Source organism: Parus major, chromosome 3 (assembly GCF_001522545.3).
Source record: "Parus major isolate Abel chromosome 3, Parus_major1.1, whole genome shotgun sequence".
NCBI lineage: Eukaryota > Metazoa > Chordata > Aves > Passeriformes > Paridae > Parus > Parus major.
This window is the reverse complement of record NC_031770.1, coordinates 89,812,967-89,840,819: the sequence shown is the minus strand read 5'-3', so window position 1 is coordinate 89,840,819 and position 27,853 is coordinate 89,812,967. Positions and strand designations below refer to the sequence as shown.

At 41.5% G+C, this 27,853-nt stretch overlaps 1 protein-coding gene and 1 long non-coding RNA gene across 8 annotated transcripts in view; one reads left to right on the top strand and one right to left on the bottom strand.

Moving 5' to 3' along the window:
* The window catches only part of GCLC (glutamate-cysteine ligase catalytic subunit), a 36,463-nt gene extending 13,667 nt beyond the window's left edge, over positions 1-22,796 (bottom strand). For 2 of the 7 annotated variants that reach the window (XM_033513023.1, XM_033513025.1), the window contains exons 1-6: positions 22,559-22,796; positions 8,619-8,731; positions 7,645-7,827; positions 4,931-5,071; positions 4,121-4,179; positions 3,893-4,029 (exon numbers count right to left, since the gene is read on the bottom strand). In XM_033513023.1, coding sequence (XP_033368914.1) covers positions 3,893-4,029; positions 4,121-4,179; positions 4,931-5,071; positions 7,645-7,827; positions 8,619-8,731; positions 22,559-22,708 — 783 coding nt within the window. In that variant the 5' untranslated portion in view covers positions 22,709-22,796. The remainder of the gene's footprint in view (positions 1-3,892; positions 4,030-4,120; positions 4,180-4,930; positions 5,072-7,644; positions 7,828-8,618; positions 8,732-22,558) is intronic. The other 5 variants (XM_033513022.1, XM_015622381.3, XM_015622379.3 and 2 more) reach the window with 4 other exon arrangements.
* A 91-nt stretch (positions 22,797-22,887) lies between these two features.
* On the top strand, positions 22,888-27,595 carry LOC117244085. The gene is made up of 2 exons (XR_004496498.1): positions 22,888-22,997; positions 23,239-27,595. It is a non-coding gene; the product is annotated as an uncharacterized LOC117244085 (long non-coding RNA).
* The last annotated feature ends 258 nt before the right edge of the window (positions 27,596-27,853 follow it).

Genomic DNA, 27,853 nt, shown 5'->3' with positions numbered 1-27,853 from the left:
TGTTTTCTTCTAGTCAGTTATCAGGCATTATCAGTTAATACAGAAGCAGCTGCCAGCCTTGTTTTCATTCTCCCTTTGATAATAACACGACTACCAAATTTGAATTTGGCCACTGATTACCAGAATGTAGCAATAAAATGTAGTAGTATGCAGTAGTAAAATAGTACTCCTTTCAAAAGGAATTTAATAATGTTTTTAAAGTTCATACAATGACTGAATAAGGCAGGATTTCTTTTATTGGTCTTAAATAAGAGAGACGGTATAAAACAAACCACGGCAAACCAACACCTCGTAAAACCATATAGTATTATGTACACTTTACTATCTCATCAGATTAGCTTTAGTTTGCCCTAGTGACAAGAAACTGTATGTAGCACCTGTCAGGAACTTTTATTTATACAGCTTTTCTAGTTTTGCAAGCTCAAAGGGAGTGCTTTTTATGAGGTTTTCTGTCCCTGCTATGAAACAAGAGCCTGAAGAATTTCCTTTAATCCCATAGAGAGTTAACACTAGCCTCTTCCTAGCTCTCCTTCCAAGACTGTGGTGGCAACAGGCACATTTTATCAAGACTCAAATAAACCATGATTACCTAAGGTGTTAGTGCTCAGCATCAGAGAAACATTTAAAGCAAACAGAAAATGAAAGGATTAAAGCACTCTTAATATTCAGCACCTGGATTTAAAGGGAAGATACTGTGAGACAGGAATAACTCAGGCAAATCACCAAAAACATATAAAGTGGGCATGGTCTAAAGAGAGAAAACAGAACCAAAAATATCTCTCAGCACACAGTCAGAGAAGACTACTACCCACATGGATTTGGTAGGTTTGTGGTACAAGCAGTGAGGAAACAACTCCTTAGCAGATAGCTAAAAATATTTAAGAATGAGAAACTTTGTAGGAGTTCATGATAGGAGTTTGTCAATGAATAAAAATTTAACAAAAACAGAAAGCTACTTATTTTTAAAAATATTCTCACAACCTCTTGCCACTCCCTGCTTTTGCAGTTCTAAGGGTGCAGAAGAAGGAGAATACCCAAAATGAGTAACTAAAAAACCTCTCCCATTTCTACAAGAGAGCTCAGTTTTCATCTCCACAGTGTCCTCTGGTCATGCCTCAAAGATGACCAGAGTGGAAGATGACCTTTCACACCTGGAAAATGCTGGAGTTTGAGAAGCAGGTGCTTGATCAAATGTGGCTTGACAAATTCAAGAAACCCTCTCAGCAAGTCATCCAATTACATTTGAATATTAGCAGAAAAAACCCGTAACATGCAAGCAAATAAACCTGGTATACTGGATTGACCCTGGCTGAATGCCAGATATCCACCAAAGCCATCATTCCTTTCTTTTCCTGGTCAAGGAAGAGAAAATGTAACAGAAGGATCAAGGTAAGGCCAGGGAGAGATCACAGAATCAATTAGGTTGGAAATGACCTCTGAGATGACTGAGGCCAGTCTATGACTGAACACCACCTTGTAAATTAGACCATGGCACTGAGTGCACATCCAATATTTCCTTAAACACCTCCAGGTACAGTGACTCCACCACCTCCCAGGGCAGCCCATTCCAATAATCACCCCTTCTGTGAAGAACTTCTTCCCGATTTCCAACCTGAACCTCCCTTGGTGCAGCTTGAAGACATTTCCTCTTGTCCTGGCACTGGTTGCCCTGATAGAAGAGGCCAACACCAACCTTGCTACAGCCTCTTTTCAGGCAGCTGTAGACAGCAGTGAGGTCTTCCCTGAGCCTCCTTTTTTTCAGGCTGAACACCCCCAGCTCCCTCAGCTGCTCCTCACAGGACTCGTGCCCCAGACCCTTCCCCAGCTCCACTGCCCTTCCCTGGACTCGCTCCAGCCCCTCAGTGTCTTTCTCACAGGGAGGGGCCCAGAACTGGACACAGCACTCCAGGTGTGGCCTCAGCAGTGCCCAGGACAGGGGGACAATCCCTGCCCTGCTCCTGCTGGCCACACTGCTGCTGACACAGGCCAGGATGCCACTGCCTTCCTGGCCACCTGGACACATGCTGGCTCATGTTCAGCTGGATGTCAACCAGCATCCCCAAGTTCTCTTCCACCAGGAAGCTTTCCAGGCTCTTTCCCCACCCTGTAGCTCTGCATGGGGCTGTGGTGGCCGAAGTGCAGGACCCAGCACTTTGTCTTACTGGATCACATAAAATTGGCCTTGTCCCATTGATCCAGCCTATCTAGGACCCTCTGCAGAGCCTCCTACCCTCCAGCAGACCAGCACTGACCCAACTTGGTGTGGTGGAGATCACTCATCAGTAACTGTCACAGGAAAACAGGCCTACCTTGGAGAAATTAATTGAATTTATTACAAGTCAAATCAGAGTAGAATTACGAGAAATAAAACCCAAATCTTAAAATCCACTTCACTCCCAAATTCTCTACTTCCTCCCCTCCCAGTAGAGCAAGAGAATTGAGGAATGAAGGCTGTGGTCAGTTCATCATGCATTGTCTGTGCTGCTCCTTTCCCTTCAGGGAAACTGAGGGATACTCCTCACACTCTTGCTTCAGTATGGGCTCCCTTCCCTGGGACAGTCCTCCAATGAACATGTTCACTGCTCCAACATGAGTCTTTGTCCTGGCATCAGCGGGGATAATTAATTTAGTTCCCAGTGGCTGGGTGCAATTCTGTGTTTTGGATTCAGTATGGAAATAATGTTGATAACACACTGATGTTTTAGTTCTTGCTGAGCAGGGCTTACTCTAAATTAAGGACTTCTCAGTTTCCCACGCTCTCCCAGTGAGCAGGTGCACAAGAAGCCAGGAGGGAGCACAGCTGGGACCTGAATTGGCAAAAAGGATATCCCATACCATATGGCATCACGCTCAGTACATAAACTGGGAGAGTTGGTTGGGAGGGGCCAATTGCTGCTCGGGGACAGGCTGAGCATTTGTCAGCAGGTTGTGAGCAATTGTACTGCTGAGCACCACTTTTTTCTTGAGTTTTATTCCCCCACTCTCTAATTTTCATTTCCATTATTATTATATTTTATTTCAATTAATAAGAAGTTTTTATCTCAACCCACAAGCTTCAACTTTTTCTGATTTGCCTCCTCATCCCACCAGAAGCAAGGGGGTATACTTGTGTGTGAGGGAGCAACAGCATGGTACTCATTTGCTGTCTGGGTTTAAACCACAACAGCCCTTCCCTTAACTGCTCCAGCATGGGTCCCTTCTCACAGGGTTCAGTCTTTCAGGAACTGACTGCTCCATTATGGGTACTCCATGGGGTGACAGGTCCTGCCTCCTTCATGCATCCACCTGTTTTGGTGGGGGGTCCTCCAAGGGCTGCAGGTGGATGTCTGCTCCAATGCCAACCTCCTGCCTCACCACAATATTCACTGCAGGCTCCAAGGGAATCTCAGTTCCGTCACCTTGAATACCTCCTCCCCATGCTTCTTCACCAACCTTGGTGCCTGTAGAGCTGTTCCTCTTACATATTCTCATTCCTATCTTCATTTGCAGTGTCACTGCGCAGTTTTTCCCCTCCTTATTGTACTTATCTTAGAGGTGCTACCACTGTCACTGCTGGGCTCAGTCTTGGCCAGTGGTGGGTCTGTCTTGAAGCCAGCTGGCATTGGCTCTGTTGGAGATGGGAGAAGCTTCCTTCTCATGGCAGAAGAACCTTCTCATAGCAGCCATCCCTGCAGCTCCTCTGCTACAAAAACCTGGCCACAAAATCCACTATACTTGGATTTTAAGACTAGAATACTAGATACACCACTTGTTCTTTTATCTCCCCTTTTGCCACACTGATGTACAACACATCAGTTGGAGAAAGTGAAAGTAGACATAAGACAAGTCTTGAAAAGGGAAGTGTTTAGAAAAGTCAATATGCAAGAACATCTTGAAAGCAGATGCATTTTACCTGGAGACAACAGTTTCCCATTCCAAAACCCATAGCATCCATATATATGTAGTCCGGCTTAGCTGCCTTTGCTGCTTCCCCATCATCGTTAGGAAATGTTTCAATGAAAGGTGATGGTGTGTTCTTATCCTTAAATACTGTGTGGAAAATACAGGCACTCAGTAACTCAGAGCATGAGACTAAACAATTATTTTGAAAAAGAACCAAGATAAGACTGAATTTACTCACGTGGTACGTTTATCACAACCTTCTCTCCTCTTCGGTGTCGAATATTTCTGGTCAGTGTACTATGACAAAAGAAGTAGTTTTTTGAATTACATGAAATTTTCTCTTTATGCAAATATATTTGCAGCTACTTTCTCAACAATTTTTAGGATTTCAGAATGTCAACTTTTTATTTATTTTGAGCACTCTCCTTCAGGATGCTTCTCTTCCTAGTTTTAAGATAGACTGTAAAAGATACAACACTGAATTTTTCTTCACTAAAGTCAGTCTTATTTTGATGGACTTCACAGTACAATACTGATAAAAGAGTCAGAAGCAAAAGGCTACAGACCCAAAGAATCCAAGGCCAAACTAAAAGGTATGCTTAGTTTTTAAACAGAGTAATTTTCCTTGTCCAAAGTCTCCCGTCACAGTGAGAAGTACATCATCCATTTCAGAGTAACTAGGGCAAGCTACTGAGTACAGAGATGTCACTGCGACATACCTAAGTGGGAGCTGGATTAACCGTGATGGAAGCATTTAGGTACAGGATTTCAAACTAGAAACAATTTTGCAGTAGCAAAATCAACATTTTTTGCCCCATAATAGTGTCAATTATTATATAAAGTTCCTTTTACTTAACAATTAATTTTCAAGACACTTTGAAAAGAAAATACAAGTCATCACAACTATTTCTGTGCAAGTCCTTGTGATATCTACAGCAACCAGCAACAGAGCTCTCTATTCCAGTAATGTGAAGAATTTGCAGATACATCTATGATATTTAGGTAGAGACAAAATATTCAAGTTCTCAAATTTCCCAAATAGTCTTACCTAAATCTAGGATGTTTATTGATGGCTTCATCTGGAAAAAAGAGGGATTTTGAAGCTCCTCCTTCTACTGGTGTTGGCTGATATTCTGGCAGTGTAAACCCAGGGCACCCTAACCTGTGTAACAGAACAATGAGATCCAAGCTGTAATGAAAACAGACTGTGATTTCAGAAAGGTCAGATGATCAGAGATTAGGATTCCAGTAGACAACCAGCCAACAACCACCTTCCACAGTGGTTAACACAGCTTTTTTTTTTTTTTAAAGAAACCCCACTAGTCTATCATTAGACAGAAAACATGGACATTTTCAGTGGCTGAAGCAAGAAATTTCAGTATTATGTGGGGTACACACACATTTTAGTGTGCTAGTGCTTGTTATTAATACTGACATGCAGCTGCATTATGTGCTTCAGCGTTTATCTCAAGGATTCAGGTCAACTGCCAAAGTAATTTATCCAACTCTACTTTTAAAATGTAAGCTTAATGAATTCTGTACGAATTAGTGTTAGTTTCAAGTGGTACACACATCCTAAGTCTTACAGCACTTCTAGAGCTCTGAAAACCCTTATGAGACAAGTGTCATAAGCAAATAAAAATTGCGGCTATTAGGTGTAAAATGCCGAGAGATATTGGCAGCTAATCAGAATACAGCCCTCCCCTTTGAGAAACTCCATTTTAAATTTCAGAGATACCTGAAACAAGAACAAGTTCTCAGTACAGCTGAGACAAAGGAACATTTGACAAGATTGAGGTAAAGCATCAGATTAGTTTCTTCATGTTGTACAGTAAAAAGGGCGAAGATTGTGTTGAAAGGTTCTAGTATTTGGATGGTTAAAAAAAGCTAGCTGATAAAATTACAAACAAACTAGTCAAGATATCAGAAAACACATTTCTGAGAATATTATGTTCAATGTTGTTTCTTCTTCCTGGTTTCAGTAATTTGTCCTACAGCTTTTAAAGCCAGCTTCACTTACCTAAGTGCTACATTGCAAACTGCATCCCTTCGGTCCTCAAGAAAGAAAGCAACTTTCTGGTAGAGCAGTGAGTGCTCACAGATTTAAGAACTACGGACACACATTTAGTATTTAAGCTAGAATTTTTTAATATTTAAGCATTTTCCAATTGTTCACTTTTAACTGAATTATTGTAATTTGAATTTGAATTTGAAAAGCTTACTTCTTTACCTTTCTTCCATCAGCACTCTAACAAATTTTTTTGTCTTTTCAAATGCACAGATTTTATTATACACAAGTATACATACTCAGATGCACACAGTCATATGTACATATTATTGTAGAGACGATGTGGCAAAAAACTTCAACCCCTTGAAGCCTCAGAAATACATGCTAGCAAGAATTCAGTCAAACCAACAAGGACTTGAATGGCAAGATAGCAAAAGGCAGAAATAATAAACTAAATTAGGCTAGCCTAGGGAGAGCAATCTCTAAGGAATGAAAGTATGTTTGGAATGACCCAGAAGTCATAAACAAACTACATTTTATTTACTAGCTTTCACTGAAGTCCAACGTACTGCTCCTACAGTGATGTAAAAAGTATTTATCTGTCTCTACAAGGGATGAAGAACCCCTCTACCTTTATTCCCTGAAGGAGCGGGTCCAAAAAGTTTGCATGTAAAACTTATTAAATGACATAATGTACCTGTAAGGTTGCAGTGGAAAAAAACACAATTTTCTAATATACTGACAACTACTTAACCACTGTCCACTGTTTTAAATAAACTTTTATTACATCTAGTATAACTCTAATAAAGTGAAAGTAAATTTTGTTAACAGAGTGTTCTTAAAACAGCATTCGTGGGGCATTATCCAGATATTTTGGCACCACTGCTGCTAAGGCATATTTTGTATTGTTCCTCCTCTCAGCAAGCATCTTGGGCTATTGCATTCTGTATTACACAAGAAGCTAGCCAGTAAGGGCTAGTAATGGCAGTAAGCCATTTCTCTTCTACTGCAGAGCAACTTTTTTACCATTATAAGCATAACTATATCTTCATTCACTTCTCTGACCAGGCTAGTTAGAACAAATGCAATAAATCTCTGCCTAGAATTATATTGCAAAGGAATGTCACAAAATACAGTTTCTCCTAGATAATGAAGTTCATCCTAAATTTAATTTCTCCAATAATTCCTTTACAACAGTAGAAAGGATGAAACCTATCCTTTGTAAGGGTATTATTAACCCAGGAGAGATGCTCTCCTTTCTAGATTCAATAAGTAGAGTATTGTATAATAGATGTATTAAGTTCAGGTGCCCCAAACTATCAGAAGCTTGCACGTACTTTAGGTGAAAAAGTAGTATTAGAAATAGATGAGGTTAGCCATGTTCTGCAAAACTGCTACTTATAAAGATCACAGTTTGCAAAAAGGTAAAGAGAAATCTTTTCTATATAATCTGTATCAACTCAAGGTGGTATAGACTACTCTAGACTTAACACTTTATGTTACAAATATTCAATATTCTCTCCTAATACAAATTTATCACAGGTTAGAAGGAACCTAAAAATGTAAAAGATGCTTATTTGCTTGTCTCGTTGCAATAAAAATTTTAGGAAACATGACTGGAACATCAAGCTAAACTATTTAAATCAAATCATATTTTTCTCTATTTCATTGAACAGTTTAGCTATATGTAATAAGTAGAAAAAGTGTAAAAGGAGAACAGGAAACATAGCATTACACTTCAACAACCATCTCACCTTGGAAATGATGTCACTGTGCAAACAGCCTCATTTTCTTTGAGTACAGAAGCAGCCTCTTGCCGTCTTTTCCTCATGTTGTCTTGAACAGTATTGAATTCAGACATGGTTCCTCCATATGGCTGTCCAGGTGTTCCTTCAATCATGTAACTTCCATATTCTGGTCTCCAGAGTGTTGGGTGACTATAATAAAAGAAGCACATTTAAATATTTCTGCAACTTCAAAAAAGATGAATTATTTGTAAGAATTTCAGAAATTAATACCACTTGCAAGAAAAGTCTCCTATATTTGAATATTTGACAAAGGAACACAGTCTACCTTCCAATGTACCTAACCATCAGGAAGTGGTGAAAAGAAAGCAAGCTGCAGTTTGGCAGTAATGGTGCTGCTGTGTAATACAATAAGCAGGATTTGCCTTCACCAAATTGCAGTCACCCTTAGCATCTGTCTCAAACTTTTTTTCTTGGGATTTTAACCAGAACCAGAAAATATAGATCACTGCTGCTTTTCCACAGGAAAGGATAGGGAAAAACTTCCCTGCATTCTTACATCAACACTTCTAGTTCTTCCAAAAATGCAAGAGTGCTCCTACAGACAACAGGCTTCCCCTATACAGCCCTCTCTTGCTCCTGTAGTCAAGAGATACAGGAGCAAGTGCACATGCACATGTACTTTATGGAACATGGATTACTGCATACACACAGGCACAACATCAGAGCAAGACAAACTGCAACTTCTGTGGGCTCACCATTACACCCTCTATTTCAAAGCATAATACAAAAAGTGCAGGGACTGCCTGCAAGTGTGCTCAAAATCTTTCACTTCCTGAACCCCAGATTTATCTGAAAATATCAGTATTTGTGGTTTACAGTTTTACCAATAGCAGACTTGAATGGTAAACCAGGTTAACAAAATTTTGCACAGTATCGTAACAGGAGAATAAAAAAAATAGAAACTGGAAACTTCTACTCACTTGGGGTTTACCTTCTCCCCTCTGTCTTGCAGTGTTTGAACAACTTCTTCACCACAGAGTACCAAACGCACTTTCTTATTTTCATGGTCAAATTTTACCAACATATATTCCACCTTGTAAATAATAAAAAAAAACCAAACAATTATACAGTAAGGTTTTCTTCAGACACAAACACACTGGCATGCAATTTCAAGCATCAGGTGAAAAAAAAAGATACGTCACACTGAACTTTACGAAGGTTCAAAAACATTACTAACTATATGCAGTAAGCAGCACTGGCAAAGATGGCTGCAGGCTTATTTCATCTTGAATAAGCACTTGAAATTCCTTGACATTTCTTTCCCTCCATTTCTAGCTGGAGACAATGAATTTGTACTTGCCTCCACATTATTTCTAGAAAGAAAGAATTAAAACACCATGTAAGCTATATGCAACCCACAAACATTTCACTGTCATCCCATCAGTTACAGTCTCTCCTGCTGACAAACAAAAAAACCAAAAGTTATTTTACAAGACATCCATTTACACCCACAACTTGTTGGAGCTACTAAAGACTACCACTGTGTGTCATTTACACCACAGAAAGCCCACAGCTGTTGGTGACAGCATCAGTCCTGTCATTATTACACTTCAGCTCTTGGCATAGCAGTGTTTTTCACCCCTGCCTGATTCAGCTTTGCTGCCGCATTTTCTTCTCCTCCTGCCCAGCAGCGTATCTTATCCCCAGAGCTCTTCCCCTGTCCCTGCACCAAGCTACAACCCTAGATCCAGCAAGCCGCTCATGACAGCTGCATCCCAGCACTTCATAGTATGTTCCCCTAATAGACATTATCTGAAAGCAGCCAAACCTGGAACACCCTCATTTCAAACTTCCTGATCTCCATGCACACTTGCAGTCAAATAAAGACTCCTGTGAAGACTTTCAGAATACTACCCAGCAGAGCAACCCAACAGCTGCTTGGACCCCGTAGCCCTTTAACACTTGTGGGTACGCTCTATTCGCTAATACCTCTAGGTCAGAGGATGCTTAGCAATGTTCTGGGAAGTGTAAAAGACAAACCAGTCCCCAAGTGCAATGTAAAGTACAATGTGCCTACCATGAAAAAACAGAAGTCGCACATGGAAATGCACTACCAGCGTACTGGCTTTCAAACCCCAGCTGAACCAGTGGTGACAGACAGTGCCTTTTATAGGAGTCTCTCCAACCACTGCCTCCAAGACTTCCAAAAATCATCTAATTCAAACATCAACTTACAGTTAAAAATTCAGATTGCAATTTCACAGCTAGAAGTGTCAGAGGTGCACTGTGCTCCTCAGTTCCATTTTCCAATACTGTCTAGAGCCACATCCCTCTGTATTTAACAAATGTGACTGCTCCAGTCCCAGATTCACAAAAGATGCTCGTGTTAAAGATGCAGCATAGCAACTCATGGCAATTTCTATTTTGTGCAGAAGTCTGATGAAAATAGGTAAGCAGCTTGCCAAAAGACAGGGAAGTTGTGCCATGTTTAACAGCACACTTTAAGTAGATTTGTAGTCTTCACGTTCTTTGGTTGCTTCAGTGCCCATGGAAGAGTTATTGCTACTGTGACAAAAAATATAATCCTTAGTTGGGATTTGTGATTAAATTACAAGCAGTATTATCCAAGAGTGCTTGTAATTCTACAGAATCTGATCAGAGAAACTCTGGAGGGACTCATCCAGCATACACATTTGCTGTATGTTTTCTAAGATCAAATTTTCATCTCCTGAAGAAAAAAATAATGATTTCTAGTTTCTGTGCAGATCACACTTTCTTGCATGGTATATTTTATCAATTCTGTGTATTATGCCACAATAATCTACTTGAAATAACTACAGACTATAGGTCAATCAGAACACAGTTGAGCACTGATTTAATTATTGCCCAGCACTAGTCTCTCCAGTGTCACTTGACTTTGAATACTGGAAAGAAAAAGGGACTCCAGTTTCTTACCACATTCACCATCATCTCCTCCTTTGTAAAAGTATCCTTCTCACTAGGAGCTGGCCTAATGTAGAGCAGCTATACGAGTCCACAGGTGTGAGTCCACAGATGGACACAGAATAGGCATCAAGCTCGCCACATGCCTGGCTTCTCCCCACACTGCCTATGGGAGTGGGGCAGAAGGGAGAGCACAGGAACTGCAGCTCCTGTTGAGAGACCCAAAGTTGTCCACCTTTACATGAGTATGCTACTGTGATTAGCCTCCTGTCCTAGAAATCCCTCTCCAAATGTAGCTGTAATGAGCTGATGGGGAGAAGACTGTATTTCTCTATAAACCAAACTGCAAGTTTAATAAAAAAGGCAAAAGTGTAAAGAAACACTAAGTCAAGAAGGCAAACCCAAAGAAATCAAAGTGTTTCATATTTCAAATGCAGTAGTGAATATATTTAAGTGTCTAGCTTTAGAAACAACTATTACTTTTGCCTCCAGAAACATTGACTAAATCTTCAAAGCTGTGTTAACACACAGATGATCTGCCATTAATTTTAATGAGAAAAGAAAAAACTTCAGACAGCTGCCAACACTTCCAAGAAACCCACAGAGTATCTTGACAACAGAGGGACTGACTGAATGGGCATCCTTAAAGAACATAATTTAAGCTCATCAAAAGATTTAGCCTACAGCTACAAAGAAAGAAACAAATTCAGAGTTCACACATTTTTACATTCAACTTCAGGTCATCATTCACAGACTCCTCACATGTTTTTTATCCACAACAAAGTTCAGAGAAATGCAGCCAAGCTGAGAGAAACAGCACGCCTGGCAGAGATTCCAGTCCAAAGGCCAAATATGAGGGACTTCACCCAACATCCATAATTCATTGTTTTGCTGAGCTCTTTAGAGTTCACTTTTCTCTATAATTTTAACTAGGCTTCTTAGCAAGAAGCAAAACACACATCAGATCAAACTCCTGATGCAGATGGCTGACCAGCAGCCCTGCTTAGAGCCAGCGAGGACAATACACCCTGTCATGGCCACTTTGGACCCAAGTTTCCAGTCAGTGCTCTCATTGTGCAGCAAACCCTACACACCTCTGTCTTCTGGCTGGCACATGCTGCGAGGCTCCTGAGCACAAGATGTGGCATCCCAGCTCCTCCCTGCCGACAGACAATGCTCCACACAACTTCAGTGGATGAATCTCTCTGACCACCCCTGGTCTGCCTGGCTCACGGAAGTTCTGTGGTACCGTACCAGGCAAAGAACAACAGTTTGGCCAGCAAGGTTACAAAGCGAAAGCTGAAAGTCCAACCCCTTGCCCCATTCCAACACAGAGCAAGCCTAAAACAAATTACTGTTCGCAGTTAAACACATTATAGAAACAAATACAATCTTAGTTAAAGCAAAGACTTGAAGTATCAGAACTACTTATGAGCCAACACAAGGAAAACCTGCTCTTTAGAGGCTTCCTTCCTCTTAATTACTAGCTTGCAATATAACTGCATCTACAGAGTACTTCCACGCCAGCTCCGCTCCACTCCATTACCGAATCTTCTCAAGAAGCACCATGCTCCATTAGCTTGCTAGCACCCAGAATGGTGCTACTTCACTCATTACGACCTTTTTGCATAGTTGGCTACCAAAAAAATTTTAGGCTTTTGAAAATTCTTTGATATTGCCTCTGTAAATACGAGTGAGACCTTGAAGCCTCTCAACTGCAGAGAACCACAACCACTCTCCATTCATTCAGTAAAACAGTTGTGCTGGGCTTGTCTGGAGGCAAAATGAAAGATGACAGCTCTCTGGAAACGGGTACACATGTCTGAAATTTTTTGAATGCCTGAGTTCTTTGACTATAATTACACATATTATTTCTGCATAAGGAGTGCTTCTTAAAAATGAGGGTTTATCAGAAACAACCCGTTAGCAGTAATTTTAAGGAACAAGGAGAACCGAAGTTGCCATCTATGCCACACTGTTGTCCCAAATGTGGGCTTGTTGCCCAGTGTGCAGTGCCAACGTACACACCAAGACGAGGTACTTCCATTTAATCAAAGACTCTTCAAGGTTGGAAGAGACCTTAAGGATCAGTAAGTTCAACTGTCAGCCCAACACTGCCCTATATCACTAAATCATGGCACTGAGCAAGACCTAGATGCCTCTTCAACGTCTTCAGGGATGGTGACTTTATTACCTCCCTGGGTAACCTACCCCAATGCCTGACCACCCTAATGGTTTTTTTCTCGTGTCTCATCTGAAACACCCATGTTTCAACTTCAGGCTGAATACTTGTTTATTCTAATTTGTGCAATGCAAGGAGCTAGGTGATAACCCGCAAAAGGTTGCTATCTCCCCCATCATCAAAGCTTTATACCATTTCTACATTTTAGCAAAGAAATCACACTTCATTGACTACATGTTACACAGCTCTCTTATTAATTCTACCTTAAATGACGCTCTTTCTTCTCATGCTAATTAGTCTGCATACTCAGTACTTCTCTTGAGTTGGTTGGTTTCTTGAGTCAGCAGACCATGGTGGTGGGAATCTCTCCCTGCCGGAGTTACCTTTTACCCAGTTGGAACTGATCTCCGCACAGTTGCTGAGTTGGCTTTGTTTGTTTCTTACTTATCTTGGGAGTTTTGCCAAGTGTCCTTGTGGCCTGTAAATTCTGTGTCCTTTGTGCCCGCTATCAGTGGTACATCCTTCTCAAGCTTTGCTAACCTCTCCCCCTAGACCTAAGATCACTGAAGAGTGTTAAGCCCTAAACCTTAACATGGCAATTCTACTGACAAGTAATTTATCTTTCTAACGCCTGGACAGCAACATATCATTGTCCAAATACTTGCCTTGGTAATGGTCTGCTTCCCAATATGGAAACCCACCCTTGCACACTTAATGTAACACCATCATGCTACCTACACAATGGAACAAAACCCATTAATACATGAGAGTAAAGCCTCTGCTGTAGTGTTAAATGTTAAAATCCTTTTAACATTCAATGTATTTGCTGTGAGGTACTTCTGCCTATGAGAACACTGGTAAGCATCAGTCGGGACCTTAATAAGCTCAGAAGTAAGGTGCCAAGATTACATAATGGAAGAAAACGGTTTAAAAGAATGATTTGAAGAAAAGCTTTTTTTAATTATTTTTTTTATTTTTTAATAGAAAAGCAAAGAAAAAAACATTGTTCCATGCCTTCTATGTGTGAAAAACACTATCTGTATTAGCCATGTACCACACTCCTGACCATCCGTCTCAGATGTGGATGGCTCATCCCTGGAACTGATCAAGGCCAGTTTGGATGGGGCTTTGAGCAACCTGGTGTAATGGAAATGTCCTTGCCCAGGGCATGGAATTTGACAAGATGATCTCCAAAGGTCCCTTACAACGCAAACCATTCTGTGATTCTAAATAAAACTGATCATAGCTGACTCATGGACCACTCCTGTTTCTCAAGAACAATCTTAATGACAGCTTCTCTCTCTTTCCACTGGACAGCTACTGCCACACATACCTGGAACAATTGTTAGCAGTCTCCTCATATGAACCTTACTTCAGGCCTGGAGGTTTAAGGGAAATTGAAAATTTTCCTGAACATCCAATGAGGTCTTACGGGTATTGTATACTGTTAACAAAAGCCACTACCAACATTTAAGTATTTTCATGCAGTTTGCTTCATATATGTATGTATGCAGTAGAAAATACCCTTTTCACTAGTTATTAAGTTCACTTATGGAAAAAATAGTAGTTCTTCCATATATTTATTTATCAGTTAATGCGTCATTACAGTACCATTATCATTAAATGACGGTCTAAAAGATAATTAAGTTTTAATAATCTGACTGTTCATTAAAGAACCTTTGCCACAAGTTTTCAGTGTTAGATGGAAAAAGTAGATTATTTTCTCTAGGTACAAATACTTCTGATGGATGTCTGATAATAGCCACAGTGGGTTTTTTTGATGCAGTTATCTTCTCACCACTGAGGTGATAAAGCATGGAGCCAGAGAAATAAACAGCTGGTAATGTACCTTTAATGAAAGCTTTACTGTCTTACAATAAATCTAACGCCTGAGGGAGCAAATTTCAGAGGAAAACAAGTCTGGAAGTGCCACAGAGGCTGGTTACCCTGTTTCTAGCCAGCAAGCCCATGGATATTCTCTGCCACAGAAATAATTTCAAAAATCTGCAACAGGAGAACCAAGATTAAAATGTAATTCCCAAAATACTTAATTTTGATCAAGCAGATTGGAAGTGGAAATCCAATTAAAAAAATACCATTGCCAACTCTAAACAAAACCAATTCACAGAAAGTGTGTCCCAGAAACAAAACACAACTCATTGACAATAATGAAAAAATTAAGAATTTCTATGCCACATTAAATATTATCACAGACAAAACAGAGAGGATGCAGAGGCTCTCATCTCAGTCAACACAGCCACCCCCAACTAAGCACTTTTGCCTGTTACTCCTCCCATGTAACAATATCACAGCTGCAGATTTTTTTGTGCATGACAAAATGTGACTAGAGATTGTGTTCTGCACACGCCACAAACCAGGAAGCTGGGTTATTGAAAATTAAAATTGAGAATTTATAACCATTTGCATGATTCTAAAGAAATAAGATGTGGTGCACTACAGAAAGAAGTGTCATCTTTGACTTCTCTACTAACACCTGAGGCTAATATTATTAAAAGGACTAGGATCATGTTAACTTTAGATTTCTGCAGCAGAGACAACCTTATTTATTTATTCACCTCTGAAATAAAATGCTGCAAGTTTCTAATTCGTCTTTTGCATCAGAAAGAAAAATAAAAAACCTGAACAACCGAATATGCAGCATCAACAATAAAATCTTTCTTGTACTCATCCTTCTGACTCACCCTTTCTCATGCTGTTAACTAAAATAAGGCATCTGCACAGCAAGAAGAGATCCTGAGGGAAAATAGGAATTACAATAGAAAATATCCCATGATAAAACCACAGCAATACATTTGATATCCACAGAAGGAAATAAGACTGAACAGAATATTTTGTTATCAGAAATATACAAGCAATAGGTAATTTAAGCTTCTCTTATTAAAATCTGATATTGCGAAGGAGGAATAAATGTTCATTATGAGGGCGGGTCAATATTTATGACCAACTGCAGCTTGCTTTGGGAAAAAACTCCTTAAAATAATCCTAAAAAACAGTCCTAAAATATGCCAACCAACCAATCACATACACATAAAAAAAAAACCCTAAATAAAAATCCAAACAAAATCTCACACAACAGAAAACCCCAAAACTTCCAAACTGGTTTTCATTGATTACTAAATTAAATTTTTGAAGATCATCTCAGTATAAACTACAATGAGCCTTGCACTGTCACATATACAGTGCATCTGGCAGTACAGCTCTCAGGTAGGTCACTGGTGCTACACTACAACATGTACACATCACCCAGCCTCTAAGCAGAGGGAGATGAAGCAAAATTATCAGCCATCATAGGGTTAGCACACTATGCATGTTTTGAGAGCTAGACTGTTTAGTTTAGGTTTTCCCTGATGCCAGGATTAAAACCAGACAGAAAAAGAAGTTTTATGGCAGTCAGTCAAAGCATCCAGGGAAGGAATAAACAGGAGGACTCTTCAAGGGCACCTATCTTGCTCAAGTCAAGATTTAAAGGGTTGTATTTCTCTCCATTAGTGTATTCCTTTTGGAGCTTGCATACATACACGCTCATGGCTGTCAAGCAGCATAAGGTGATGCAATAACATCACACCTTCAGACACAGCCCCAGAAATGCCACTATTTGAAACAGCAGGTATCCATACAAGAGATAGTAAGCACTAAGTCTATTTGTAAATAAATAATTCCACTGTCCCTTTATTTAGCTAAATAAAGCTGAAAGAGAAAGGGTAAGCGGACACGTGACAAATCACGAAATCATTCACGAGTGCTGCTTCCCCCCAAGCAGCCAGTGGGTGAGCACATCGATTAAGACAGCTCCATTGAGATGCATCTGCACATGCCTCATTTGGCAGAGGCCATCATGAGGAATTTCTGCGTGAAAACAAAATAAAAAAATGCATTCTGTTTGGAGAATTTCACTGGGGGACAGAGAGACTAAAAGCATTTGTCCTAAAATGACAAGAATGCCAAAAAAATTTGTAAGACTTCATGCCACCGCTAGTTTTAACACAAGCACAAGATTACCAAGAAAAGCATTTAAAAAAGCAATTTCTGCACACTGGTATACTGCAGCAGTTTGCATAAAGTGAGAATGGGAGATCATGACAGTACTGATGATGAATCTGTATAATGATTTGGATGATTTTTTTTTTAATAAACATATACTACTGACATTCTGGAAAATGCAACAACTATTTTTTGTGATTCTGTTTTATTCGTAACAAATAGAACAAAAAGCTAGTTAGAAACTTTCAGATAAGCATTGAAGAAACCTCACAATTCGCTGTACAATTATCTAAGTGGTTTGGATAGACAGACAAACATCTTGCAGCATGTAAAGTTTAAAGAAACCATAATAAACCGTCTATTCTTGTTGTCCATCCAAGTCAGTGTCTGTCTCGGCTTCAAAGCTATCATGTGGCATCTTGTTCCACAGGGCATCTAGGCTTTGTAAAATAGGTAATTGTCTTAAAAGGACATCTGCTCTTCTGGTCCACTACGTTAGCCAAGTTTCCTGGAAAATGAGAAATAAACAATACCTTTCTGTATGCCATGATGCTCTCTGAACCTACTCTATCAGTTCTGGTCCTTTCTTCTCACTTTTAGAACATTTTTATGCACAGGTATCTGTATCTCACCAAGCCTCACTGGTCGTCTTTTTAGCAAACAGATGATGAAAACTTCTGTGTACATTAGGGATAGTACCTGTTCTTATTTAATGCAGCAGGTGAGCTAGATTCACCACTGCTAAAAAAATGCCCTAGTTTTTGTTCCTGGTTTTAAGTGGGTGACAGGCAAACTGGAGCCTCAAACTGTGTGCGTCTGAACCCAAATTCATTTCCTTAATACACAGCAATAATTTTAGCAGTCTGAAGTTCTGCAAACTGTAATGTAACATCTCTGATCATACCATTTACTCGTTGCTACTGCCCTGGAAACACCCAAAACCATCACAGGCTAGAAACTGTAACAAGACACTAATGCAAGAACTAGTTCCCTTGAAAGAACCACTCAAGGAAATACAGCTCTTTTCACAGCCTAGCCTTTCATTAAGAAGGAGAAAGCTTTCAAGAGAGTTATGCATCTTCTAATCAGAACCTTTGGGACATTCTGGTAAGAAACCCCTGGCCTCTTGTAGATCCTGAGAAGGGCTGTTTTGCTTCTTGCACGAGGAAGTGCTGATTAGCACATGTTCATCTCAGTTTTCATTTAACTTATTTACAAGATACAATTCAAAAACTGAAGGACAAGGAGGGGAACTAATTGAGTGTACAGGAAAAAGGTCAAAAGAAGCTTAAAAAGGCCTGAGAAAGATAAAAGGCAAGAAAGAAAACAAAGAACCAAATCCAAAATAGAATTAACTCAGTAAGACTTGACTTGCAAGCAGTGCAGTGGTACATTTTTCATGCTGCTGCATACACAGCATTATCAAATCTTTTTAAAGGCCTCAAAATTTCACTTCAAGTTTCCATTAAGAAAACAACTTTTAAAAAGCTGAAGATGCTTAGTCCCTATACTTATGGGAACACGACTCATGCACAACAAAAACATTATTATGTACAACTTCACTAAACAAGGCTGAGCAAATCAAATTCCTACTTCATTCACAAGTACTTGTAAAATAAAACTGTCATGTTTTCCCCATGCTAAATCCCTTTCTTCTGAGATCTCCTTCGGGGACAACTGCTTCCAAATTTTTTTATGCTGAAACAGCTCCTCCTTAGTCTTTACAGACTGTGGAACACAAGTATTACATGCAATATGAATACATAAGTATATGTTGGTCGGTGTGAAATGCTGTGACTCTACACTTGTGTGCTCAGCACAAAACAGCAGCAGTGAGTCTTGCCAAGGGCCAGCCGTTCCACTTGTCTGATCCAAATGTCCACATAAAGCTCCAAAGGGAAATTTAAGCAACATCCATCAGTTAGAGGAATGCAACCAGCAGACAAGAGGTGCTGAACAGCACAGGAGACTAATAATGCACTGGCACAGAAGGGAGCTTTTTGGAATAAAAGCTGGGAAGCAGCAGAACAGGCTAGCGCCTGCCAAGCTGCACAAACTAATTGTTTCACATAGTATCTGCTAACTGTACTGGAGTTTTGAAACACACTACTGAAAAGTTGCAGGTTTTGGATTCAGCTGCACAAAAATAAAAAAAAAAAAAAAATAAACAATGATCACAACTCTGCAACCCCGAGGTCAAGCACACATTACTGGATGGAAGAGGAAGATGAGAACACGAGGAGATCATACTTGTTAGCATGACAGGATCTCACCAGCAGATACAACTGTTGCCCAAACTTTGTGAGCATTAAGGCAATGACAGTAAGGCTGGGTTTGATGATGATAATGAGATAGTTCACTGTTTTGTATTCTCCACAGTCAGGAGAAGTCAAGCATAAACAGGGAGGTCAACTGTTATTTTTAAATGAGGTAGAAGGATTATTAAGAGGCAGAAGACCTTTACCTGCGAATGGAATTTAAAGGAGCTTTAGAAAAAGCTTTAGAAAGCTTTTTTTAGAGCAAATTTTACTTTGTTACACTCGTATTTGGTAGGCTTTTGTTTTTTACGATTGCAAAGGCTTCATGGTTGCGGAAAATGGAGTAAAAAATAACTTACCCCAAATCAGACAACAGCTCTTGGTTCTGTTAACACTGCAAGCAATAGAAGAGCTGACTTTTGAAAAGGCAGCAGAACCAGTGTTTTGACCTTTCCAGCTCTTTACTCAGGAGAGGATGGGAGCACTAGGGAATGCTACCCTGCAATGCAAGCTGTGATGCTGTCTCACTCCCTTCAAAACAGATGCCACCACCGTGCTCTGTTAGCACTTAGCCTTAACACTTCTGTCTGACACCCAAGATGTTGATGTTCATCTTGGGTGTACATGATGACTCCCCAGTTTCATCCCCTTGGAACCCCAGGGAATGGAGTCCCTAGGAGGTTGTAAGCACCACAAGGGACCCCCACAGCTCTGTAATGGGTCTTAAAACACACACTGAGAAGTGGGAGTCTTAATGAGGCAAAGGCTGGTATCTACAATCAGGGGCAAACACAGTATTCCCTTCACAACGCCATCACCTACACGGGGAACAACCTTTCAAGTATCCACACATACCTGAAAAACAAACTCAGTATGTGCTACTGAGGTTGAGTTTTTTCTCATAAACATTCCTTTAAAAAAAATTACAAAACACGTTTTTCACTAAACAGGGTCACAGAAACATCTCTTGAACACAAAAGTAATTTTGTTCATTCTTGTTTTATCTCCACCATTACATGAGGGCTGCCATCCTCATTCTTGATTTCTATCTTCAAGAAGTTTTTAAAACACTTAAACACCCTCAGGCTATGACTTTATACATGAAGGTCGAAGAGCAAAAAAGACTTTTTATGAAAGCTGTCCAATTAGTCAGTTGACTCATCTAAGCTGCATATAAACGTGGCGCCACTTTCTAACAACTAGACACCTGAGGAGAAAAATGGAAAACAAATGTACTGCCCTCTGCATTAGTCTATCTGCAGCACATCTCAGCTAAGTTATGGACTGAGGTATGGTTTGTGTTTGCACAATGCAGATTGGCTACAAGTACCTGGTCCATTAACACACTCCTAAATGCTGTGTTATGTAAAAATATAACACTGCATAACACAGTTGCCACACCTGAGCTTATTAGCATTTGCTAAAATAAAGAGGTTTGAACCAGGTTACAATGAACCAGGTAACCTGACCTTGTCTGAATGTTCACAGATATTTCTGATAAAGCTCTCAGCTCCTTATCAAAATCATGTCTGCAATGATACTGCTCTTAAAAGCTTGCCTCTTGCCATGCTGGGGCATGGTAGAAGGAAACCATGAATCTCCTCTAACATATTGCTCCACTATTTATCAAGCATGAACACTTTGTGCAGTACGGTCCCCAGGCCAAAAGAAGAATGAGGCTCTGAGTCCAGTCTCACCATACATCTAAGATTATCAAATGATCAGCTGTGGGAGCTGCAGGGGCTGGTTGTATTCGACCTTCTCCTCCACACACTCCTGCTACTTTCGTCACATTAAGCAGAGCTTGTTGGGTCTATCTGTGAAAGAGCTGGAGCTCTGCTGAGTAAACCAACCACCTTAAAAAACTGAATGGAAGAAGAGTTTTCCGCTGGGTTAACTTTTTAAACTCAGCTGGCCAGTAACAACACAAGGCAGACAGCAGAAATACGAGCCTGGAACAGGGAGGGAAGCTGAACCAGCTTGCTACCAGATCAGCCTTAGCTATCTTACGAAACTTCACTCTGAGAGAGCAAGGACAACTAAAATCCAACACCCGTTGAAAAATGAGTACCATCTCTTAAAGATTAATGAGAAAACCCTCAAGCTAAGTCTCAGAGCAACAGGAAGACTCCGTCTTATATTCCCAGACTCAAGACTGTGAGGCTCTTTTGTCAGCATAACTTCAGTCATATTAGACATGTGGCAACACAAACGACAGAAAGGGACAGATAAAAGTATATTTAAACTTTCTGAGTCCACAACACTGTGGTGCATACTACATGTATTCATTAAGTAGATTTTAGTAGCCAAGCCTCCATCACTCATGGAAGCAGCTGTGTGCTAACACTTGCCCTGCTGTTACATGAATTATAAGAAGGACTCATTTAAAGAAGAACTGACTTTAAGAGACAAGTTCTTTCAAGGTGCACACGGTGAACAGCATTCTCCTCTGGCAAAGAGCATCTGTGAACAGCTGCTATGACTCGAATGAAGTTTTCTCACAAATGCTTTTGCTGCTCAGAAAGCAAACTCTGCATAAGACAGAGATGAAATGGCCAAGTCCCTACATTACTTGTATCCTACTCTGCTCTTCCAGCTTCCCTCCAGCCTCATCTGGGACACCTCCAGGTGACCAATGCTGGACCTCACCAACACCCCGGACATGGACAGTTTCTAGCGCAGCATATGTGAAGCTGCTCCTGTCTCCTGGGGAACTATCAATAGAGAAGGCAGCCTTTGCTCCTTGCAGAGCGCTGTCAGGCTGCGGCACAACTGAGCGCAGGTTTACGAGGCAACACACCCAAGACCTTTGACTAAAGTTACGGTCCTTGGGCACAAAGCACCTGTAATGAAGTTCAGGTCGTGATCCGAGCGACCATCCCGATCCTTGTTCAGAAGGCAGGCTGACACGTACCAAACTCCCAGGAAACTCTGGGGTAAAGCAGGGCTCGGCAGGTCCCTTTCACGCAGGGATACAGGAGGAACGCGGTGCGCGGCGAGAGGGCTGCCACGGCAGAGCCGCCCGGCCGTCCCCAGTCCCGCTTCCCCCGCTTTCCTCCCAAAAACTGATTCGGAGTCCGAACAAGCACTGCCGTGGACTCGAAGCATAGACATGCTTTACTCAGACTCATCGAGAGAGTGTAAACAAACTCCGGAGAAGAAGCAAGCGCTGCTGAGCATCACCGCCCCGGGAATACACGTCCCGAGGGGCTGCCCGGGCAACCGAGCCGTGCCAGGCGGAAACGCTGAAAGTTGTTGTAGCGTTTCAGAACCGCGGGTAATAGCGGGGCAACCGCGCTGCGCAACGAAATGCGGCGGCGAGCCCGCGTGTGTGCGCGAGGTAAACAAAGCCCCGCCGGGCAGCTCGCAACGTCCCCTCCCGCCGAGCGACCGCGGCCGAGCGGCCGGGCCCGCTCCGGGCATCGCGGCCGGCGCGGCCCGACCCGCACCGCACCGCACCGGAACGGCACCTGCGCCCGCGACAGGGGGCGGCGGAGGCCGCGGCGGAGGCCGCGCTCGCAGGGGTCTCACCCACCTCGTCGCCCCACTTGAGCACGTCCTTGTGGCGGTCGCGCAGGGCGCGGTAGATGTGGAGGAACTGGAGGATGCCGTGCCGCCGCACGTGCTCCGCGTACCGCCGGGTCTCCTCCCAGCTCAGCGGCGAGCCCTGCGACAGCAGCCCCATGCCGGCCGGTCGCGGGAGAGGCCGAGGCAGCGAGCGGAGCCGGAGCGAAGCGAGCGCGCCAGTGCTCGGTGCGCTCGGTGCGGCGGGTGCGCTCGGTGCGGCGGCGGGACCGAGCCCGGCGCCGCACGTGACGGCGGCCCGCGTCAGGCCGTGACTCAGCACTTTCCGCCGGCGGGCGCCGCCCCCAGCGCCGGGCTGAGCGCGGCCTGCGGCGCTCTCGGCGCGGAGCCGCCGGGGAAGGAGCGACGGAGCGGCCTCGGAGAGGCAAAGCCGATCGCCGGCAGCGACCGTGAGCGCCGCTGCTCCGAAAGCCCGGCCCAAGCCCCGGACACAGGGGAGGAGGCGCCGCTCGCCTGCGCCAGGCGACATGGCGGCGGGAAGGTGTCCCCTCACAGGACGGGGCGCGTCTGGCCGGGCTGGTGCTCTGGGGGGAAAGAGTCCCTTGTGGGCCTGAGAGCGCCAAAGTTAAGGTCCAAATTGAAGGGCCCTAAAGCGCGGACAGTGTGCAAATGCTGCTGTGTATTTTACAGATCAGAGGAAAGCGGAAAAACATGATGCTCGGAGTGGGTGGAGTGAAATCCAGAGAGGTCTCACCTCGTCACCCCCAGATCCTCCTCTGTATCTCTCCAGCTGCGGAAGCCACGTGTTGTGGTGTCAAGCATAAGCCCAGCTCGTGAAGATGTTGAAAATGAATTTGTTACTTGGAAGTTGTTCTGGAGGGAATTGCAACAGCATTGTCTCCGGAAAGAGGATGCGGGAGCATGTCAAGGCATGTATTTTACATTCGATGAAAGCCTATTAGTGCTAAGTCTTCACTAAATGAAGAGACAAAAGGCTGAAAGTTAACGTGAAGGGAAAGTTTCTCACTGCTGAGAAGCAGAAGTTCATTACTCCTGGACCCTCATTGTTACATTCACAAAGCTCATCATAGGCAGCAGGGACAAGCGGGGCTGGTATGTGATAAACCAATGCTTTGAGAATAGGTAAGGTATCCAAATTGTGATACAGCCCACTAATGGATGAACTGTACTATTAGATATTTCATCAATGACTGTACTTACAAGAACTGCTTAATTGTCTTTATTCCAGGATATGAGATGCCTAAAGGATAGAATAAGCTTCTAAGATAATAGAATAACAAAACTAAAATGCATTAGTGGACGATACCAAATCTTACAGTAAAGCAATGCAAAAGTATTTTAATGACATAAGTTTCTACACAAAGAGCAGCATTGACAGAACAAACAGTAATTGTTAAAATAAAATTACAAACAATTTATAATGAGCTGGTTTTTAGGACCTCATGGTTTTTTTTTAAAACCTCATGGTTTTGACTGAAATTGTACAGGCTGGCCTGATTGAAAGCAGTGCTGTTTTGAATACTACAGTAGGTCTGGAGGTGACTGGTTGACTTAGTTTGGGGGACAAGAAAACAATCTTCTAGCTAAAAGAATCACACAGGCTTTTTTATTTTTGAAACATCAAGAGGCCAAAAGTGTCGCAGTTGGCAATGGCAGTCTGATGAGGCATATCCCTCATGTGAAAGCCAAGTTGTACTTTATTGCAGATCTAAGGGGACAAAGCCTTGCATGTTTGAGGGCAGTTGCACCAAAATATCAAGATTCTATGTTTGTACCATCACACTGCTATCCAGCCTTAGCTTTTCCACAGCTCTGAGTTAGAGCTGAAGCACTTGAGGAGTCCTGGCAGTGACTAGTCACACCTGATAGCCAACAGCTGTGTTAGCCCCTTTCTGGCTCTTGGGGCAGTGAGCCTGTGTCTGGAGCAACCCTTGTGCCAAATCAAAGTTAACATTGTCATCTTATGAATCTGAGCCAACCTGTCTATATTGTTTAGGGTCTGTGCTCTCAGTTCACTTGGCTGACAGCAAGAGCCTTGTGTTACTGATAAATTTTTCTGGAAGAATTGGGTATTTTGGTATATATCCAAACTGCTTTGAGTGTTCTGGTGTAAAGTGCGCTGTAAATATTTCCAGTAGCATACACAAAATTTGGAAATTAAGATCAGTTTTATTATATTGTAGGCTGCGATTATGCAATCTGTACTCTTCAGCTGACCTCTAATGCTACTCTTTGACCTGCAATTCAAGAGCACAATTTCAGTGATTTGTCTTTCTCGGTATTTAAACTCAGCTCATTTTTGTGCTATTTTAGTGCCAATATCTGCTCTATTTCTAGTCCTGTGTCCTTAGTCTCATCAACTATACAGCTAATACTTGTTTATAACAGAAAATCAAGGTATTTTACTTTTGCACCAGTAAAACTGATAAAGGTGTAAACTCTTTTCTGACACCAGAATTTCTAGCAGAACAGTGTGATGAGTTAGCTCTGTTTGTGAACTGTTCACCACCTTCAGCTCAAGATTTTTCCCCTCTAGTTCTAACGTATATGTTCTGGCAGTGTGGGGTGATCCACAGTGCAGGACTAAGACATTCTAAAGTTGACGGCATCACATGCAGAAATGTTCATTTGCACATCACTTAAAATATGACTTCAAGACAAACCACTATTATATAATGTCTTCCCACATGCTTAATGTTGTATAATTATTTCCAGTACATTGAGTATCATGTATAATTACTTCCAATACACTTAATATGAGAAAAAGCTTGTAGACAGTACTTTGGATGATGTTATTAGTTTACTCTGTACCCATATCCCCAGCCCCAAGGCTTAACTACTTTGTCTGAACAGTCCAAAGGAAATGATTGAGGGAAAAGGCTGATGTACCCGTAATTTGGTAGGTTGATTAGAGGAGAATATGTGACTTGCAACCTGCACAGCAAGGAGCTGTTTGACATGTTCCTGCCTTTCTCGACAGAGGATAACTCACTTTGTGTTTTGTATAGCTGCAAAGCTATTCAAATCACCTGCCACTAAATCTAAATAGAGTAGCTTGGCTCTATGAGAATATACCCTCTGGGAGAGATGAAAGATATGTAGACTCATACGTGAGGCCACTCCTACAGAATCCTTTCTTTTACCAGCTGTCATTAAAAGTAATAAGTAATGAGCAGACGTCTTGTGATGAGGCTGTTATTAGAAGGAAGAAAGGAAGATTTGTTTTACTTCATGAATCATCTGCAAAATAATTTTAAAGCAGCTTTGTTCAAGGTGATTTTTGAGCTGGCATTGCTGTATGTTGTGTTATTCTCTGAGTAAAATGAAAAGACTTCAAATGAAACAATCTGCTTCCAAAGTTTTGAAATGGTATGTTTGGTAGGAAAAAAAAAATCCTTTTTTTTTTTTAATAAAATTTTTATGCTTCCAGGACTGTAATTTATGATATGCACTTGTGTCCAGTATAATTGACTCAGGTGAGCAGCAGATGCAATAACTGCTTCATTTTTAGTGAGGAGGCCTCCAGACATTTCCTGAGGCACTGGAGAGATTTCTGCTCAGTCAATTATTTCTTGATGCAGAAAGTCTTGCTGACTAGAAACTTGGATTAAATGATCTGTCTGGGGGGAGAAGGAAGTCAGGGCACTGAAAAGATTCAAGTGAAGGATCCTCTGATGTATCTTCCAGTTAAAGTCTTCCTGCTCTGCATTGAGGAATATGACTAAAGGGGACTTATTCTGGTCTAACTAATAACATTTATTCCTCTCCAAGCCAATTTCTCAATTAGTGTGTGAGACACTGTTGTGGCTTGTCAATATTGCTTTAAAATTTCTTTTTCTTGCTGTTGCCTGATGTAGAAATGACTGTAGTAGCATTAAGTTATGTCATGAATCTAAGTGGTGTATTTCTAGGATGTTTTTGGTGAATTTTTATTGATAACCGTTGGTTTTGAGGGTTGGAGTTTTTTACTTCAGTAAGGATGAATTGTGCATTTCAGTCTACAAAGTTTTGTGCATTTATGTAAAGTGAATATAATCACATTGTTTCACCACTTGGTTCTGTATTAGCATGTTCCTTTTGCAAGGAACTTGAATTTCTCATTTCTGAGTAGCCCACATATTCTTTTGCTGTGTCTGTGTACAGGACATGATTATGGTGCCTTGACTGACTTGGGCATATCTAATCATGCCATGAATGCTGCTGGCAGTAATAGCAATTGTAGTGTGTGAATTATTCTGTGCACACATTGCTGAGCTGCTCCCTCTCAGAGTGGTCTGGCATGGTGACTGGTGCCCGTTTCATCCTGTTCACCTTTTTCTCCTGCTACCACCAGTTCCCTTGGAAGTGTACTCTCCTACCAATTCAGGTGTTCAAATCTGTCCTAAAGAGGCTCTTTGATGATGTCCACAAGGTACAAAGTATTCCAAAGACAGCAAGAACTTCCAAATTATTTTCCAGTTTATTTTCTTTCCAGCATCTTCTAAGATGGAGACCCTTTATTATAGCATTATCTTTATATTCTTTTCCATAGACTGACCTGTGGGTTTTGGTTTTTTTTTTTTAGTAGATAACTGTGTGATATAAAATAAAAAAATGCCAGGTGCTCTATAGCAAAGCTGAAGGCTACCTTCTCATCCTTCTCTGCATGCTGAGTTGTCTTTAATGCATCACTTCATTCATTGTGAGTATCAGAAGCAGTGAAATTCTTCTTTAGACATAAGAAAAACAGTGGCTGAGTGCAAAGTCCTTCCAAAGACTCTGTTGATGATTAAGCTTTACAAAGGCCTGAATTCATAGTGTGCATCTTAACGAAGAGACTGAGTTCCTTGGTTACTTGAATTCCCACCACAGGCAGGACTGTAGGTGTGTGCGCTTTTTTGCACACATATATCCTCTTGAAGGACAATACACCAAAAAGTTCCATCATCAACATCTCCTGCAAAGCCACAAATACTAGTTGAGTGTGGGTTGGAACATTCAAAAGTTAGTTGAAAAGCAGAATAAATAAATAATATTTTTCTCTTTAGCAACTGTCTCATTTTTCTTGCCACACTCAAGCTGTAGCATATTTTTTACATGAAGTTTAGCAACTAAGAATAAAGTACTGATCCTTAGTTACCGAGATTGTGAGAGAAGGCACTATTGGGAGATGTCCTAAAGCGTGATTTATTCTACAGTTTCATGAAGGAGCACGTACATCTTCACCTTATTCACCAGACATTCCTAGTTAGTGGTTACAGGACTACAGTTCACAAGGTCTTTTAAAGGTTATTTAGCCAATAAA